This window comes from Hoplias malabaricus, chromosome 12 (assembly GCF_029633855.1).
Source record: "Hoplias malabaricus isolate fHopMal1 chromosome 12, fHopMal1.hap1, whole genome shotgun sequence".
Taxonomy (NCBI): Eukaryota; Metazoa; Chordata; class Actinopteri; order Characiformes; family Erythrinidae; genus Hoplias; species Hoplias malabaricus.
In genome coordinates this window covers 32,594,322-32,611,309 of record NC_089811.1, presented here as the reverse complement: position 1 = coordinate 32,611,309, position 16,988 = coordinate 32,594,322, and the positions used below count along the sequence as shown (strand labels likewise).

The 16,988-nt window shown below is 40.0% G+C and overlaps 2 protein-coding genes across 2 annotated transcripts; one reads left to right on the top strand and one right to left on the bottom strand.

Annotated features, from left to right (window-relative positions):
* Positions 1–3,936: 3,936 nt before the first annotated feature.
* On the bottom strand, positions 3,937–6,176 carry hoxd13a (homeobox D13a). Its single transcript, XM_066641409.1, has 2 exons — positions 5,576–6,176; positions 3,937–4,290 (listed from the first exon to the last, which is right to left on the bottom strand). The coding sequence occupies exons 1-2, from the start codon at positions 6,174–6,176 to the stop codon at positions 4,040–4,042; spliced, it is 852 nt and encodes a 283-aa protein (XP_066497506.1). The 3' UTR covers positions 3,937–4,039.
* A 6,309-nt stretch (positions 6,177–12,485) lies between these two features.
* On the top strand, positions 12,486–16,653 carry evx2 (even-skipped homeobox 2). The gene is made up of 3 exons (XM_066641321.1): positions 12,486–12,900; positions 13,909–14,150; positions 15,532–16,653. Exons 1-3 carry the CDS (start codon positions 12,486–12,488, stop codon positions 16,135–16,137), a joined length of 1,263 nt encoding a protein of 420 aa, XP_066497418.1. The 3' UTR covers positions 16,138–16,653.
* The last annotated feature ends 335 nt before the right edge of the window (positions 16,654–16,988 follow it).

The window sequence follows — 16,988 nt, the reverse complement described above, 5'->3', positions numbered from 1 at the left end:
CGAATGCACCTTCTCTACAACAGAAGCACGTTGTTGTTCTTTTTGTTTGTTTTGTTTGTTTTTTGTTGCACAATATATATTTATTTACTCAACTCACCAGAGCACGAAAAATAATGAAATACGTCCTAATTTTGCAGTCCACATTTTATGAATTAATAGCCAGTTACTCAAAATCAGTTAATAAGCATGTTTATAAGCCAGTTAATAAGCATTAAAACTGTGTTTTAAAACGTTAAAAAATAAAATGTAGAGGATATTTTCTTATTTTCAACAGAATATATATTTTATAACACTGTATTACTTTGATGTACTTCAGTCTTCAGTTTATTTACAATGGATTTATCCAACGTTCACATCGTTAGTTATGGCAAAATATATCGAAATTAAACGTAGAGTGCATCTGAAGTACATCATTAATTTTCAGAGGAAATACGATATTAATTAATCAAAGAAATTGCCAATAAAAGCGACTGTAGAAATATTATTATTATTATTCCACTCTTGTAGGTGTGCGACTTCCATAATGTCTGCCAAATTATATATTAAAATGGTAGTGTAACACTTTATAATAAAGCCCGTGTTTTAAAGAGTACTGTCCTTGTTTTTACAGTGTAACGCCTCTATTAGAATAAGTTCATATTACTCAGCGGTAGTTGTACTGAGATTTATGTTCAGCGAGCAACAAGAGAGTAACTATTGGTGACTAAGAGCCTACCATTTGATTTCCCAGAACTCACAATGTAACTTCGGTATAAACCCAAATAAAAACTGATGTTACACTGTACATGGGCAATCAAATGTTTATAAACCTTACATACATCTTAGTGCAATTACGAACATCTAAGTGATATGTGCTGGTCCTAACAGAGAAGTTACACTGGGAAAATACACTCTACGTTATTTAAAATAAAAACTGCTCTAAATGATTCTTCTGATATTTTTACATTGTATTAATTAAGAAATTTTTTATTAAGTCATTTTCAGACTAGACATTTTTTGACGTTTTGCTGTCACTGATATGGCGCAGATATTGCGCAGATATTATTATTGCACCAACATTGTAAACATATCTGAATCGGAAAATATTTATAGTACGTCATTTATTTACAGATTAGTTTACTCAGTCTACGATACACGAAAACAACAAATGAAAAATATTATAAAATATTATTGTCAGTTTGACGGTTTCAGATCATCTGTGTGACGTCACTTACTCAAATATGACACCAATTACTCAAGCTTTCAGCAGCCTTTGTTTTCAATTAAAGAAAAAACATTTGTTGATATCTATATTTCTGTAAACATTTTGATAAACGTTCACAAATCACTTAAGCCTGTTTCACAAATGAATACTGATCATTTACTCGAGCAGAACATAGAACTAACCCTAGAAAATAATGATAGAGTAAAAAAAGAATGATTTCATACAGCTTGGTATGTCCCTCGGCGTTTCCCTTATTTTCTTAAGAGACCACGTGAAGCTTGGAGTTAAGCATCAGACTTTAAGCCAAAGGTAAAAACAGAAGCTTCACAAACAGATGGCAGCTTCACCGAGGAAGTGATTGTCGTTGTTATTGTTGTTGAACTTGAGATGGATTTAAATTGACCACAATCTCTCGCTCGGTGGAAGACTAAACATTTGGACACTGTAAGAGCTTTAAACCAAGCTGAGCGTTTTAACTGAAAACTGAGAGTTGTGTTTTCAAATATATTTGGCCTTACCTTGGGTGGCTTCTCCAGACGCAGTCCGAGGATCTCTGAGACCCCGCTAAGTAAATGACAATAGTAAACGCGCCGGAAAGAGGAGAGACAGCTCGGCCTCCCAGCTTTTATGAGTCTAGTAAATTCGTGCAAACCTTTAAAATGAGTTTCTTCCATCTGCTCGACATTGAGAGGCATGAGGGGGGCTGAGGGGTCGCTTTTATTTCATATAAATGACTGCGCATAATCACTGACAGTATAAAAATATCAGACAGTTCAAGGTCAAAGTCCAGACTCACATTTACCAAAACAAGTCCAAGTGCAGTTTATTGCAGAGCCACTGCAGCTGTGGCTGGAGGAAGCGTTCAAACTTAGAAAAGACTTCAGAGTATTGTTTAGGTTCTTGTTATTAATGGTGATAATTATAACAATGATGATGATGATGATGATGAAGGAAAATGTAACGCCGTTGTCCGGTCCCTCCGCGATTTACAGCCACTCCGCCGCTCCATGTGTTGATCGCGGCTGTGGGAAGTCTTTTGCATCCACAGGAAACGGTGGGTATACGACCACAATAATCTCGCTTTTACTGAGCAGTTTGATAGCATTCCTACCTCTAAACGGTGCAGAAAATCACGGAGAACAGGCTTCCGCCGAACTAAAGGACTTCAGCGCACTTTCACAAGGTATTTTAGTTAAAGTGCCGAAGTGTAATTGCGTAACACAACCGATAGATGGTGGGAGAGTTCCACGAATGGGGACTACTTCATTATTCATGAGCCTCATTTCAGTCAAGGTCGAGTCTGAGAATGCGTGTCAAGGTCAACGGTAAAAAACAAAACGTTCAGGATTTGAGAAAAATGTGGAACTTATCTTAAGAACGGAACCGTCAGAGGCTTTGACTCAGGTCTAAGCTGCAGTTGCACTGTGTAGCCCACAGTTATATGAGCGTGTTAACAGCTCTCAAAGAACCGTTTTAGTTCATACATAGACCCGCCTACATTTCTGCAAAAAGCTTGGACGACAATGCGCGAATGTCTAGTTAATTCTTTAGGTGAAAATAAACCAAATTCTGTGCAGAAAAGACACTTTTTTGTTTGTTATATTTTTCTTATTGAGAATAAATAAGCGGCTTGTGCAATAATCAAATGAAAAAGAGCGCCGCTGAATGTTTAGCCTTATTTTTCCGTACAGGTCAAACTTAATATACAGAAACTATGCGGTAAAGAATGATATGTTAAATACGTTCTCCGTAGATGTGTCACGTTTTTATTTAGAAAACTAAGCTGGATCATTTTGAAGCCTAAGATGTATTGCTTTATTGGTTTTGCGAATTTTCCAAACGCGAACATAGACCTCTGTTTCCAAGTTCAAAACTGATCACATATAATAAGACACGTTTTCACATTAGCGTACGCAAAATATTCCACGCATACACTCTCAGAAAAACTCTCAGGTACGGTAGCGGTACATTATTGTCACTAAACGTACGAACAGTGTAAATGTTCTTTTAAATGTACAACAGCGTTAAATTCTCTTCTCCAGAATTCTCTTTGCAATATTTCACGATAGAACTGTGTAAAGTTAAAAAACACATTATAAGTCCTGGAGACAACACTGGGCGCGTGAAATCAACACAATTTAAAAATCTACAATTATAATAGATTGAGAAACCATTATGTTCCGTAATTTAAAGGTAATAATTTTCTGACAGTTTTTTATTTTATTTTATTTAAAGCAAAAAGAGGATCCTGTGTCTATCTGTGAATCACACCATACCTTGGTTTCCATTCAGTGCTGTGAATAGACCAATAATAATAATAATAATACAAAGAGGATGAAGAACAGCTTTTGTTTGTTAGATTCATTTAGAGGCGTTAGATGTTAATTATTTAGCACAAGCCCCAGGATTCATAACTATTTATTTTCCTGAATGTTGATAGTGTTATAGCAATAAAGTCTCGTCGCGGTGACTGTAAAGACTCAGCAGTGAACTGAAGCAGTGAATGGAAAAGCTTTTTAACAATAACACGGACCCGCAAGGATAAAAGATCAGTTCTCAGAAGTGATCTTAATATTTCAGTCTCTTTGTCCCAAACTGTGCTTTTGGTAAATGGATAGGAGTCGATAATATTTCAAACATATTTATCTCACAATTCTTATAAACCTTACAAAACCTTTACAGAACACGGTGTCTAGTCTCTCTCTCTCTCTTTCTCTCTCTCCCTCTCTCTCTCTCTCTCTCTCTCACACACACACACACACACTACCATAAATATAGGCTCTGCTGAGCTTTAAGTGCGCGGACCTGAGTCCAGGTGTAAACTCAGGTGTGTCTTCACTGGTAAGGCTCGACGTCTCTCGGTGTTTTGTTGCTGATCTTCTTGTCCTTGACGCGGCGGTTCTGGAACCAGATGGTGACCTGTCTCTCGGTGAGGCTGGTGGAGGAGGCTATCCGCCTTCTCCTCTCTTTGGTGATAAACTTGGTGATGGTGTACTCGTGCTCCAGCTCCTTCAGCTGCAGCTTGGTGTAGGGAACGCGCTTCTTCCGCACGCGCCGAGACTCACACCGAGGCAGAGCTGTGTCTTCTGCACAAACACAAGTAACACACTCAGGACGTGGACTAAATGTATAACACAAAACATGCACGGATTCAAACATGGAAACGGTGATTGAGTTCGTCACGTCTTCACTATTGGAATATGGGACTTCAAAAGTACCTCTTTTTAAGTGTTAATAAAAGTGTTAATAAGTGAATGCTACATTATATTTCCCAGTAAACAAGGAACGTCCCTGGACGTTCAAAATAGGTCTAAAAGTAGTCTGTCCGTCAAGGACATATTTTAAACGTCAATGAACGTCCAAAATCCATCTTAATAAGTTAGTTAAGTGGTGACCAATCGATAACGTCAGTGGACGTCTAAAATGCGTTTTATACAAGTAATTTATTTCGGGACCAATTAATAACGTCAATGGACGTCCAGAATACGTCTAATAGTCGTCTTTTCAATGTCTGTGTTTGGACGTCTTTTCAACTTTCATTTTCAACCTTAAGAGAACGTTGATTAGACGGTAGTCATTACGTTATTTCAACGTTGAATCAACGGCTAAATGTTTACTGGGATATATCCCCAAATATGATATACTGCGCATTCATATTTACAAAGTGTGTTCTGTCTGGAACGATGTAATCACTATTATCATTATTATCTTTATTTTATTATCATTGAACCTATAGATGATTGCAGCTGACGTAGGGAAGTAAGGATCATCGAGTTTCTTTGTGTTACACTCATTTTGTCCGTAGTGACCCCTATATTGTATTTGACAGAAATTAGATGTTTGTTATATAATATATTAAGTTAGTTTTTGTTTAGGAATCCAGTCTAATTCCCTCAGTGCTGAATACGAGGCAGTTCCAGTGCTCTACAGCAACGTTAGCCCAATAACGTAAGCTTGGATTAGGGAAGTTTATCCAATAACTCTTGTGTAGTGTAACTCTCCAAATGCTAAAAGGGTTATACCAAGAACGTACTCATACCCTGTCAAGTTTATTTACTTTGAAGGATATTCTGAGACTATCATATCCTTAGTGTATATAACTGAGTTAATATAACTGTATAACTGAGTTATATAACTCAGTTATTACTTAGTGTATATAACTGATGTTAAATGGTAATGTAAAAGGCTTTTCATCACCTCAAAATCTTCATTTATTCTGGTTTATTCATGTGTGTGTGTGTGTGTGTGTGTGTGTGTGTGTGAAGCACTGAACTGCCTTCGTATTTGACATATTCTAGAATAATGAACTCGAAGAGTTCGCTGAGAAAATCCTGGCCCCTGGTTAATAAAGGGAAGTGAATTGTGAGGTACCTGTTAGTGACGTTTTCCAGATCTGCGAGCTCTGCGTCTGCTCTTTAGGACAATAAACTTGACCGCTCCAGCTGCTTGACCAGCTCCAGGGGGGATATCTGTCCACTGTGAGAGCAGGACTTTGACGGGCTTGGTCTCTAGTTCTTCCTCGCGGCGCCACAGGAACGTCGATATATCCGGGGATTCTGGGGAATGGATAGGGAGCAGTGTATTTCTGATACAACCCGAACTCTCGAGCCCGGTCCGCGACCCTGCTCAGTCCGACTGTGTCCTGTTTTTCAGCGCGGTGTCCACTGAGGATCCCCTCGGGGTGAGGGTTGAGACCACCACGCGAAAAGCTAGCGCTGGTGGAGACTTTACAAGTGTAGCAACTGCTGGAGAAGTTGCAGCCGAAGGAGACCCGGGAGCTGGCAGCGGTGTGGGATCCGGGGAAAGAGACATAGGGAGAGAAAGAGTCCGGATTCAGAGAGCTCGTGACCTCAGACCGAGAGTACACGCCGGCGGAGGGACGAGACTGACCAGAGTGCTGCCCAAAAGCAGCCGGATAAAAACTTCTGCTGGGAACCGACGCGATTTCCCCGCCTAAATCTTCCACTTCCATTATTTATTTATTTGTTTATCTGCTCGATCTCCTAGAGTCCAGGACGGAAGATTACACACGACAGTAATTAAAACCATCATCCCCTCTTTAATCCAGACCAGGCAAGTAGGGCATAGCACCAAACCAATCCAGCTGACAGCGAAGCTTATATATTTTTCCGGAGTAATTACAGGACTCTGACCACCTGAAATCTGATTGGTTGTCAGTGCCCATGTGACATGCAAATGACCGTGATCTTAGATGATAATGTGTGGTTACTTTCCAAAAACAAATTCAAACGGCATTTGCTGTTGTTAATGGTCTTGCACAATAATAGATGTAATGTGTGAATGTTATTTACTACTTTTGTCCAACACATGCTTCCATCACAAGGTCTTGAGAAATAATGATTTTTGCCTATTTTGACTTATATAGATAGTGGTGTGTCAGAAGTTGAAAAAAAATGGAGTAAAACGAATTTATTTATATCAAATTTAAAAGCAATTCATCTGTTTGTTGCGTTTGTATCGAAAATCTTAAGCGATTTCTTCACGTAATAAACAAAGTTTGCGATTGAAGAGTGGGTGTTTTAGGAACTGAACAATGTTCACGTGCATGTGACCTGTGTTGTTTTACCAAATACGTGTTATCTTTGTAGAATCTTGAAACTTAATGAACACCGCCATCTTAGATTTAATCAAACTATCAAACTTGAACGTGAATTTGTAACAGTCTTCACCGTTATCAGACATCACATCTGCTTTCCCGAGAAGCATGTGGCAAAAGAATTGGCTGTTTGTTTTGAAAACAACAAAATTATTTTGCAACTTTGGCATCCGAGTTTACAGATAAACCGTAGCATTACAAGTTTACTTACTAGTATTAGCTTCAAACTACATTGGGAGTATTGTCGAAAATCTCATCTAGAGACGTTTATCCAATGTAGGAATGTATACAAAATATTTCACACCAGAGTAAATTCAATGAAACATTTTTTAACAGGAATTATAAATCCCACAATAGTAAACAAAGAATCTATATCCGAACGCTAAAATCTGTGAATCTGAAATATATCGTACGTATCACAGCTAACACGTCATTAGCAAAGAAATATTATAACAGCTAACTTGGCTACTAAACCATGCCCAAAAATAATATGACATTTAAATTAGACACGAAAAACTAACAATCAAAATCTAAACTAAAGTTTGAATGCCTTAATTTCTTATCCCCCCCCCCCCCCACACACACACACACAAACACACAAAGTAAAAAATGAACGGGAACCCTCAACTAATGCGAATTTAGTTGAAATATACGTTTAAACCTTCACTTTTCTGAAACGCACATTACACATTTCTAATACAAACATACACACCGTACTGTAATGTGACCACGTAAATTAAAAACTATTAAAGACTACTCGGTTAAACAGGATTTACCACCATGTTTTGATATTTTGTTGTTCCATAACATCTGCATCAACCACTGGGTAATGAACAAATCCGTTCTCAGATTCCACCAAAAGGTTTACTATTATCCTTAAGGTCATGTGATGAACTTAAACGTTAAAAGTATATTCACTTTACCACAAGAAGGGGGCCTATTTTTTACTACTACTACTACTACTACTACTACTACTAATAATAATAATAATAATAATAATAATAATAATAACGGAATACTGTAAACGTCTGCTGTCTAAAGGTTGTATGTGAATCTTTTCAAAACGAGTCCAAACTGAAAACATGTTGAGTGTGTTGAGAGTGTTGAGTGTTACAAACAAAAGTACGACGTAGCGTCTTCCTGGGAATGTGAGGGACCTGCTCGGTGAATGATTAACGTGTAATTGTTTAATGGTGGGAGAGTCAGCGGACAGTGACGTGGTCAGTAAACATCACCACTAGTTACTGAATAGCGCCTGGAGGAATGCAGTACTATCCGTTTACCACTAGATGGTTCTCTCCGTCCACAATGTGGAGGTTTCTCTCTCTCTCTCTCTCTCTCTCTCTCTCTCTGTCTCTCTCTCTGTGTGTGTGTGTGTGTGTGTTTGAGGATTACGGGTGTTTAAGTGCAGTAAACAGGGTTGAACAGCTGGGAATCAATTGGACGACTTCCTCACAGTTCAGCGTCGGAAACGAAACCAGACGAAGGACTTGAACTGCAGCCTGTTGTTTTGTCTCTGCTCTGTACACAACCTGGTGCTTTGTAGTTTGCTGACATACCATCCAGTGCCATAAAACCAGGACAGACCCCACTCACCTTGTGTTTTAGGGCTTTACGTTTTACAAAATCAAGAAAGCAAGAAATGTCCTTTCTGATTTGTATTTTATTTTTTAAAATATATATTAGCAGACTGCAGTGAGGCGTGTGTGCTGTACTTGTGTGTGATTGTGACATATTACCTTCCCATTCTTCCCATTGCAATTGCAAGCACTATAATGTGTGTGTGTGTGTGTGTTCGTGTTTGTCCCGTTTGTGTTTTGATCTTAAATGTTGTTTACGATGTTTGTGTCAGCATCCAGACTTTAGTGCGCTTAGTACTAGCCTATTTGTATTATGTGAATGACATTGTGTACATTTTTTTTCAAAACAGTATCAGTAAATTCAAACTTGTGACATTAAAAGCTGTTGTCACGAGTAGATTATTGATCGTACCGCACATGAGCATGTGAGCGGTAAAGGGACCAATGCCGCATCCTCCAAGATGTATGTTATTTATGTCCGGACACCCGGACCCAGTGATTCCGGGGACAGACCCACAGTTTTGTAGTGTACTGACTAGGCCTGAGCATACATGTCCAAAAAAAAAACAAAAAAAAAAACACGTTTACGCTTTCATCACCATGGCAACAAGGGTACAACTTATACCAGCTATAGTTTTTAATGTAAAATCACATTTTGATAAACTGATTAATTAGTCATGGACCACTAGCTCAACACACTACACTTAGAAATGAGCATTAATTCATTCATTCGTTCTTCATCCTTTGTTTGTTTATTTGTTTAAATTAATTTTTTAAAAATGGCCGTCATCGTTAACTCCCCTAAATATTACATGTTTTAAACACTCTGCGAGGCCCACGTTTCAGTTAAACACTCTCACGATCTCATTACTTTCAAAATAAAACACAATAAATTGCAATATCTGAAATGTGGCTATTACATAGTTTATCAATTTAATGCTTTAAAGGGAATGTGTATGATTTTGGGGAAACTGTTCTCTTGTTTGTTTTTGTTCAGAAACTATTAAAGTGGAACGTGTATTTGAGGGGAAAAAGGACTGCTGTTTATAGGTGTACATTGTCCGTATGTTTTAATTCACCACAGAAACTCATTTGTAACTTGAGTTGTTTAGTTTTGTAGCAGTTTACATCTGTGTTTACTTTCATGCAGTTAGCGCTTTGCCGATATTTGACTAAATTCCATCTACAGAAAAATTAAATCAATATTGCCTTCCAGTGGAGCAGGAATAGAGCAATATCCTCACCTCGGTTCATGCTTTTCAATGTTTGGAGTTCTCTTCCTTGTCTAAAAGCATCAAAAATGCCATTTCACTGATGTGAGCATAGACAAAGAAAGCCTAGCATACTCGACTAAAACCCTTTTTTAAAAGCTCATTTAAAGACACAAATTGCTGTAAATGTATGGTGGATTTACAACAGCATCTTACTGTATTTTAGAATAATTGTAAAATCCTGTAATGTGGGCCATCTATTCTTTACAAGTCCAGTCGCTATCCCTCAGCACTGTACTGTACTGTACTGTACTGATGATGGTAGGCTAATGTTTCTGTTTATTATACTGTGTTTATTTTTCTGCTCAAACTGCTCAGAAGAAAAAATAATCTCCTATTGTTCATGAGGCACTTCACAGCTTCAATAAAAATTCCACATGAACTTCAAGCAAGGAGGTAAGTAGCTGTTGACTTGATGCTTTTCTCCTGATATTGGCAATGTCTAATATTGATTTGTCTGCATAAGTAATGAACTGAAGATGTTGTTTATTAGGTTTATTTCATTAAGTTATCAAAATGAACAAATAAGCACTTTAGTGATTAGCCGATTCAACACAAAAACATACAACTAAATTAATTTATTTAGTGAAAATCAACTTTTGAATTTTTGAATTTTTGAATTTGAATTTTGACTGTGTACATTTACATTGTTTACTATAGTATTTCCTGAGTATATTTTGCTTTCCTCAATCAGTGAATTAGTTTACATTAACTGAGATAACATTTTATGTCTTTTATTTAACACGTAGCTTAACAGATAGCTTATGTTTCTGGCGAATCCAGAGGAACAATTTGAATTCTTCCATTAGTAGGAGTAAGCAGAGTAGTGTAAACACAAATACTTACAAAATCAGTGTATAAAAAAGAGAGGTGTAAATGTCAACATCGATTTTACACCTTTGAACTCCCATAAACTTACTGGAGGGGGGTTGACAATAAAATAATGTCCATTCTTATTAATTAATATACCATTTTTGGCTTTTTGGGGGTTTGTAATAGTTAGGAACTATGAGATTTAACCACATGTATCATCACAGAGGTCCTTCACATTGGGCTGTGTTAATTATAGATGTATAATATGAAAGTCGCCTAGCTGGAGAAAAGCTGATGGGGGCGCCAGAGAACGTGAAAGCTGTTCAGTGCTTCTCTCTCACACACACACACACGCATACACACACACCTCCCCAGCCTTCAAGTAGAATGAAAGCAGCTCGCGCTCTCACTTAACCCCGCCATCAAGAGCCGTCCACTGGCGCGCGCCTCATTCGGAGCTCGGATCAGATATTAATGCACGCGTTGCTGATATGACAATATTTTGGGAACGAAATCCAGTGGACAGACTGCAGAATATTAGAAAACAAGCCCCGGGGCGACTGGGGAACTTTTAGAGCACTTTAGAACGCATTGTGAAATTTGTATTTTTTGTTGCTATTGTTTTTTTTACCAACTATTTGTTATTTGTTATTTCGATAGCCCATTAATCACAATTATAATCTATAACGGCGTTTCTGTTCCCGACTGAGGGCTGTGGCAGAGTGATAAAAACCACACAAGGAGAAAGTAAGAAAATAGAAGGAGAAAGCGAAAGAGAATATTAAAATAATATCATAATGCTATTTAACTCTTAATAAAAATGGTGATATGTTTATGAAACATGAATACTAAATCTCACCGGCTGTATACATATATTTCAGTTTCTTAAATCATATTCGGTCGTGTTTTTTAAACTATATAATATATTATATCATTTGTAACCGAACGAAATGTATAATTTGTTTTAATTTTAAATTCTGTTATTGACCTCATTGATTTTTTTGGGTTTGCGTAACAAAAAGTGGCTTAATAAATAATAATAATAATAAAAATAAATAAATAAATAAAACACAGCTGCTTTAAAAGCCTTATATTAAAGCTCCACAATTTCATAAACGCTCTGAGAGTCGTGTGCTCTGTGATGTTTAGTGTGGAGTGGTAACAAGCCAGGGCTAAAAACAAAGGCTTTTAAAGAGAAAAGCTAATCCAGTTAAATCCACATTTCTCTGAGTGATAAAAAACGTCCAACTCTTTTATAGCTAATGCTACCAGAGTAGCTAATGCTCATCCGAGTGAAATAATGGACAGAGAAAGAGGGAGAGGAAAGAGAAAGAGAAGGAGGGAGAGAGAGAGAGAGAGAGAGAGAGAGAGAGAGAGAGAGAGAGAGTCTGCGCAGAAGGGAGGAACAATAGAGAATCAAAGCATAATGATATTCCTAAATGAAGAGGGAAATGTTGCCGCGCTCATTTTATTAATCAGACTGTCAATTTCACCCCAGAGGCCGAGCCCGGGAGCCATTCTAAAAGCAGGACTCTGCTCTCCTCACTTCTCCTCTCTCTCTCTGCTCCTGGACATGAGGCTGCTGTCCGCCTCCATCATCCTCGCGCGGGCCCTCTCCCTCTTTTATTTGCTTATAAACCTGTTACAATAAATGATCGTGCGAGCGGCGTGACGCGCACCTTTAATAACAGCGGAGCAGCCACTTTTTGATGAATGACATTTCGGATCGCAGAGAGGAGGATGCGCGGGTCATTTTGAGCAGTCACTGGCATTCTTCTGTTTCTCTCTCTCACACACTCTCTCTTTTCTCTCTTCCTCTCTCTCTCCCTCTCACTCTCACTCCTTATCTATAACTCTTTCCTTCCTCTCGGTGTCTCTCTTTCTTCCTCTTTTCTCTCTTTTTCCTGCTTTCTGTGCCGCTGGTGTTAAAGGCGTTGTGTTATTTCGGGGCAGGCGGCTCAGATCTGAATGCGGACTGCGCTCTCGTGCGCCGCGTCCCTATGGAGAGGATAAGGAAAGAGATGATTCTGATGGAGAGAGGGCTCCACAGTCCCGTGGCGGCGAAGCGCCTGTCCAGCCTTTCGGACTCGAGCGGCGGCGGCGCGGTGCTCGAAGCGCTGGAGAACTCGTCGGCGCACGCGGGGCGACTGAGCCCGAGGCTGGCCGCGGCCTCGCTGCACGGCGCGCTGGGAGACATTCCCGCTTCCAAAGGCAAATTCGAGATCGACAGTCTGTTCGGGGGCCACCACGGCACCGACAGCGGCAGCACCGCCGCCGCCGACCTCTGCCAGGAGAGCCGGAAGAAGAGCAGCCTCTACCCGGACGCCTCCACCGACTCCGAGATCAACAGCGACGTGGAGGTCGGCTGCGCCTCTCACCGCTCCCCGGGACAGCACAAGGAAAACAACAACAAAGGTAGCGCCACTGGACACACTCCCACACTCTCACAGTCCCGTGCACGTGCTTTTTCAACGCTCACAGCAAACAGCGCGTAATATCGCAACACATTAGGAAAACTACTTTTCGTTTTTGTACGAAAAAACAGTGCAGTGGGAATGACGGGTTTAGTGACATCACAGACCAAGATTATTTTTAATTTTTAATCATCAAGTTACGATCACTTTACACTACTTTATTTCAGTGTATGTGCAAATACAATATTAAAGTCATCCTAACCACGCTTTGTTATGTTTAATTGGCTAGAAATTGTGCACTCGAATGGAAAAAAAGTTAATTTTTTATAATACTCTGTATGGCAAAATGTACTTAAGAATTCAATTAATTTCAAAGCAATGATATTATTAATGCCACAGTGTTGTAGGCTTAAAAATTATAAACGCTAATGTAAATGAAAAAATAGGCTTCCATTACAGTTCTAATAACTCGTTAACGCCAAAAATTGTTACAAATGTTTACATTCTGGGATTAATGACATGTATTTTGGAATGAAACTCCTCGTAGAGTCTTAGTTGTATTTACCGCTAAAACGTATCATAATTACAGCTATTTAAAAAATATTTCATAATATTTTGAATAATGAGAAATAATAAAAACAAACAAACAAACGGCGTCTACATTTTATAGACATTGATGACATTTCACCACAAACACAAACTGAGCATAACTGTTTAATCTTAAAACAAAGTTTCATTGCTATAAAGAATTTCAGGTAAAGAATTCCTCATTTTCCTCTTCCCAGTTTTTATTGGATCATTTTTTATTTATTTGTTGTTGTAGTTGTTTTTATTAATGAGCTGAATTAATGTCGTTGTGGTAGTTATTCGGAATCCTTGTCTGTTTTGAAATATAACTGACATCAGAACCTTTATATTTATTATAGAATTGTAAGTCGTAAAACAGGCCTGAGTATCCGCGGGTTTTATTGACGTACTCTTCTGTGTGTTTCCCCTGGCCTGTGCTCAGGTTTCTCCGACAGTAATTCCGGCAGCTCTAACTCGAGCTCCTCTTCCGTCAACAACCACAACGGAAACTCACTCGGCGGCTCCAACAACTCCAACTCGGACCAGGTGCGCAGATACCGCACCGCCTTCACGCGGGAGCAGATCGGCCGTTTGGAAAAGGAGTTTTACCGCGAGAACTACGTCTCCCGGCCCCGGAGGTGTGAACTCGCAGCGGCGCTCAACCTCCCCGAGACCACTATAAAGGTACAGGACACAGTTTAAACGCCGCTTCCTTTAAATATCCCAGGTCTTCTCCTTCGTTTCTAATTTTCTGTTAATGTTTTAACACAGGGATGTGGACATTATTTACGATGAATTACAGCGTAAAATTGTACACACTCCTCTATGTTACACGCGCGTGCGCACACACACTCTCTCTCTCTCACACACACACACCTGAAATGTTGGTGGAAGATTACACACAATTTATACTATTTCTCCTAAACTGCGTACGACTTAAAACCTTTCGTTTGGAATGTTTATGATTTACATTTTAAAATGTGTGAATATACAACTAGATCTTAACATATATTTAATATTTAACATTGTTTATTTGCCTAAGAGGTAAATATTGTGTATATATTTTTGCGTAAAAAATAGTAATGTGTTGTACATTTCTAGTCGTGGATTTTCAAATACTTTTTCTATCAGTTCAGTTTCAGTTGGCTGTAATTTATTAAGGTTATAATAAATAAATTATTTATTAATAATAATAATAATAATAATATAATTATATAATTAGACCTGCTGTCAGAGATTTTTCGACAGACTGCCAGTGTTTCCTGGACACACTTTTGCTGATGGGACTATGTTTTTGTGAATTATATTAGAATGACTGTTTATTTTTATTAGTAAACATTTCACCAGACACCACACTGCAGCTATGTCTTTAGCCACGAATCCCATCTGTTAGGGCTCAGTTATAGGCCTCGACAGACCACCTCCTGGTAGCTTTTTAAAAACCCCAACTGGGGTAAATAATTAAAGGGATGAGCTTTGGCTTAAAGTGACATTAAGGTTTTGTTGCTTCATGATTTAAATTGAATTGGTTCTGATTCACTGAGATGACACTTTTGAAATATTAGTGTATTCCAAAGAAAAAAAAAAGATTTAAGCTGAATTTAAAAGTAATAATTTTCTTATTGACACATGAACGTTTTAAGGTAGAAGTGACACTCTTTTTTAAAGCAATGCGTTTAAGACTCCTCATCTACTTGGGGTTTGAGTCCTAGGCCTCACAGCCCTTTAAACCAGTGTTGGCTAATTCTATTTCATCAAGTGGGAAGAAAAATGGAGGCCAAAATTTGTGTTTCAAAACTCACTCTTGATGAAGGAGCGGTTAATTCTCAACTGTATTTGATTTTCCCATCAAATGAAACACGGGTTCTTTGAAAGTATTTATTTGAATGTAGTTAATTTGCATGTGCCGCACTTCAGTTAACCTCTCACATTCCGGGCTCTGGTTAAAGCTCAGTCACAGGCCCGAGCTGCGTAGACCACCAACACAGCAGCCTGGGTGACTAATGAAGGACACGTTAAACCCGAGGGCTCTAGTGACCTGTGTGTGTTGTGTGTTTATGTGTAGGTGTGGTTCCAGAACCGGCGAATGAAGGATAAGAGGCAGCGGCTAGCCATGTCCTGGCCACATCCGGCCGACCCCAGCTTCTACACCTACATGATGACGCACGCGGCAGCGACCGGAAGCCTGCCCTACCCGTTCCACTCGCACGTGCCGCTACACTACTACCCCCACGTGGGCGTGACGGCGGCGGCGGCCGCCGCGTCGTCGCCCTTCGCCTCCTCTATCCGGCCGCTCGACACCTTCCGCGCCCTCTCTCACCCGTACTCGCGGCCCGAGCTGCTGTGCGGTTTCCGGCACCCGGGACTCTACCAGTCTCCAGCGGCTGCGGCGGCGGCGGGGCTCAACGGCTCGGCGGCGGCGGCCTCTGCGGCGGCGGCGGCGGCAGCGGCGGCGGCGGCGGTCAGCGCGCCCTCCGCCGCGGCGCCGTGCTCGTGCCTCAGCTGCAGCCACAGCAGCAGCAGTCGCGCCGCCGCTGACTTCACGTGCACCGCGAGCGCGCAGCAGCGGCCCGAGAGCGGATTCCTGCCGTACTCCGCCGCCGTGCTCAGCAAAACCGCCGTGCCCTCGCCCGCAGACCACCAGAGAGAAGAGAGCGCACTCAATAGATAACTGAGCGCCGGACTTTGTCACGGGGACGCGGCTCAGCGTCTTCGCTTTAGTTTTTGGTTGGTTTTGGTTTGGTCTAATTTCGTCGACCTCGTTTAAGGTGTTCTGTAACATAAAATAATAAGGACATAATAAGGACATTCCAAGCAAATAAACATCGTTGACGCAAACACCTTAATCCCACAGAGTGCTATGCAAAAGTTTGGGTACCCTCGCTCTAAGTAGATGGGTCAAAATGGAACACACTTAAACATATCGTTTCAGCGCATTTTACGTTACTCATCGTTTATTTTGGGGGGGTTTAACATCCTGAGAAAATTAGAGAAATGTTCTATAACTTTAACAAAGGCCACATTTATATTTTAACCTGTTTTTTTTTTCAATATTCACAAGAACCGAGCACTAACAGAAGCCTATTCTCTGTAAAACGTGTGTTGTTATTTTTCCCAGCTTGGAGCCGTGCCCAAACTTTTGCATCCCTGTAGCTTTTACCACGGGGAAGGTGTCAGGCCTGTGCAGCCAGCGCGCAGCGCTTTACAGCTTTAAACCAGACAGGAAGCTTCAGTGTCGTGAATACAGTAACAGGCAGTAGAGACTAGTCTATTTTCAGTTTTTCTTTCTGTCTGTCTTCTTTGTCATTATATATATTTTTGAAAAAATCTCATTTGATCTGAGCAAATGTTTCCATGCCGTTTGAGCTACGAGAAGAAACCAGTGCATGTGTCTACTGAGGTATTAGGAGGAGGGGGTGTCAGGATGAGGATGCCGCTACTGGGACCCTCACACTCCCCGCCACCCCCACCTCCCCTACACACACACACACACACACACACCCCATCAGACGGAGCTATAGG

What these genes read in the sequence shown, in the direction of transcription:
- hoxd13a (XM_066641409.1), bottom strand. Translation starts at nt 6,176, where the DNA reads ATGGAAGTGGAAGATTTAGGCGGGGAAATCGCGTCGGTTCCCAGCAGA. An exon ending in CTGGAAAACGTCACTAACAG is followed by an intron (nt 4,291 to 5,575) that starts GTACCTCACAAT and finishes GTGTTTGTGCAG; the next exon opens with AAGACACAGCTCTGCCTCGG.
- evx2 (XM_066641321.1), top strand. Translation starts at nt 12,486, where the DNA reads ATGGAGAGGATAAGGAAAGAGATGATTCTGATGGAGAGAGGGCTCCAC. An exon ending in CAAGGAAAACAACAACAAAG is followed by an intron (nt 12,901 to 13,908) that starts GTAGCGCCACTG and finishes GCCTGTGCTCAG; the next exon opens with GTTTCTCCGACAGTAATTCC. An exon ending in TCCCCGAGACCACTATAAAG is followed by an intron (nt 14,151 to 15,531) that starts GTACAGGACACA and finishes GTTTATGTGTAG; the next exon opens with GTGTGGTTCCAGAACCGGCG.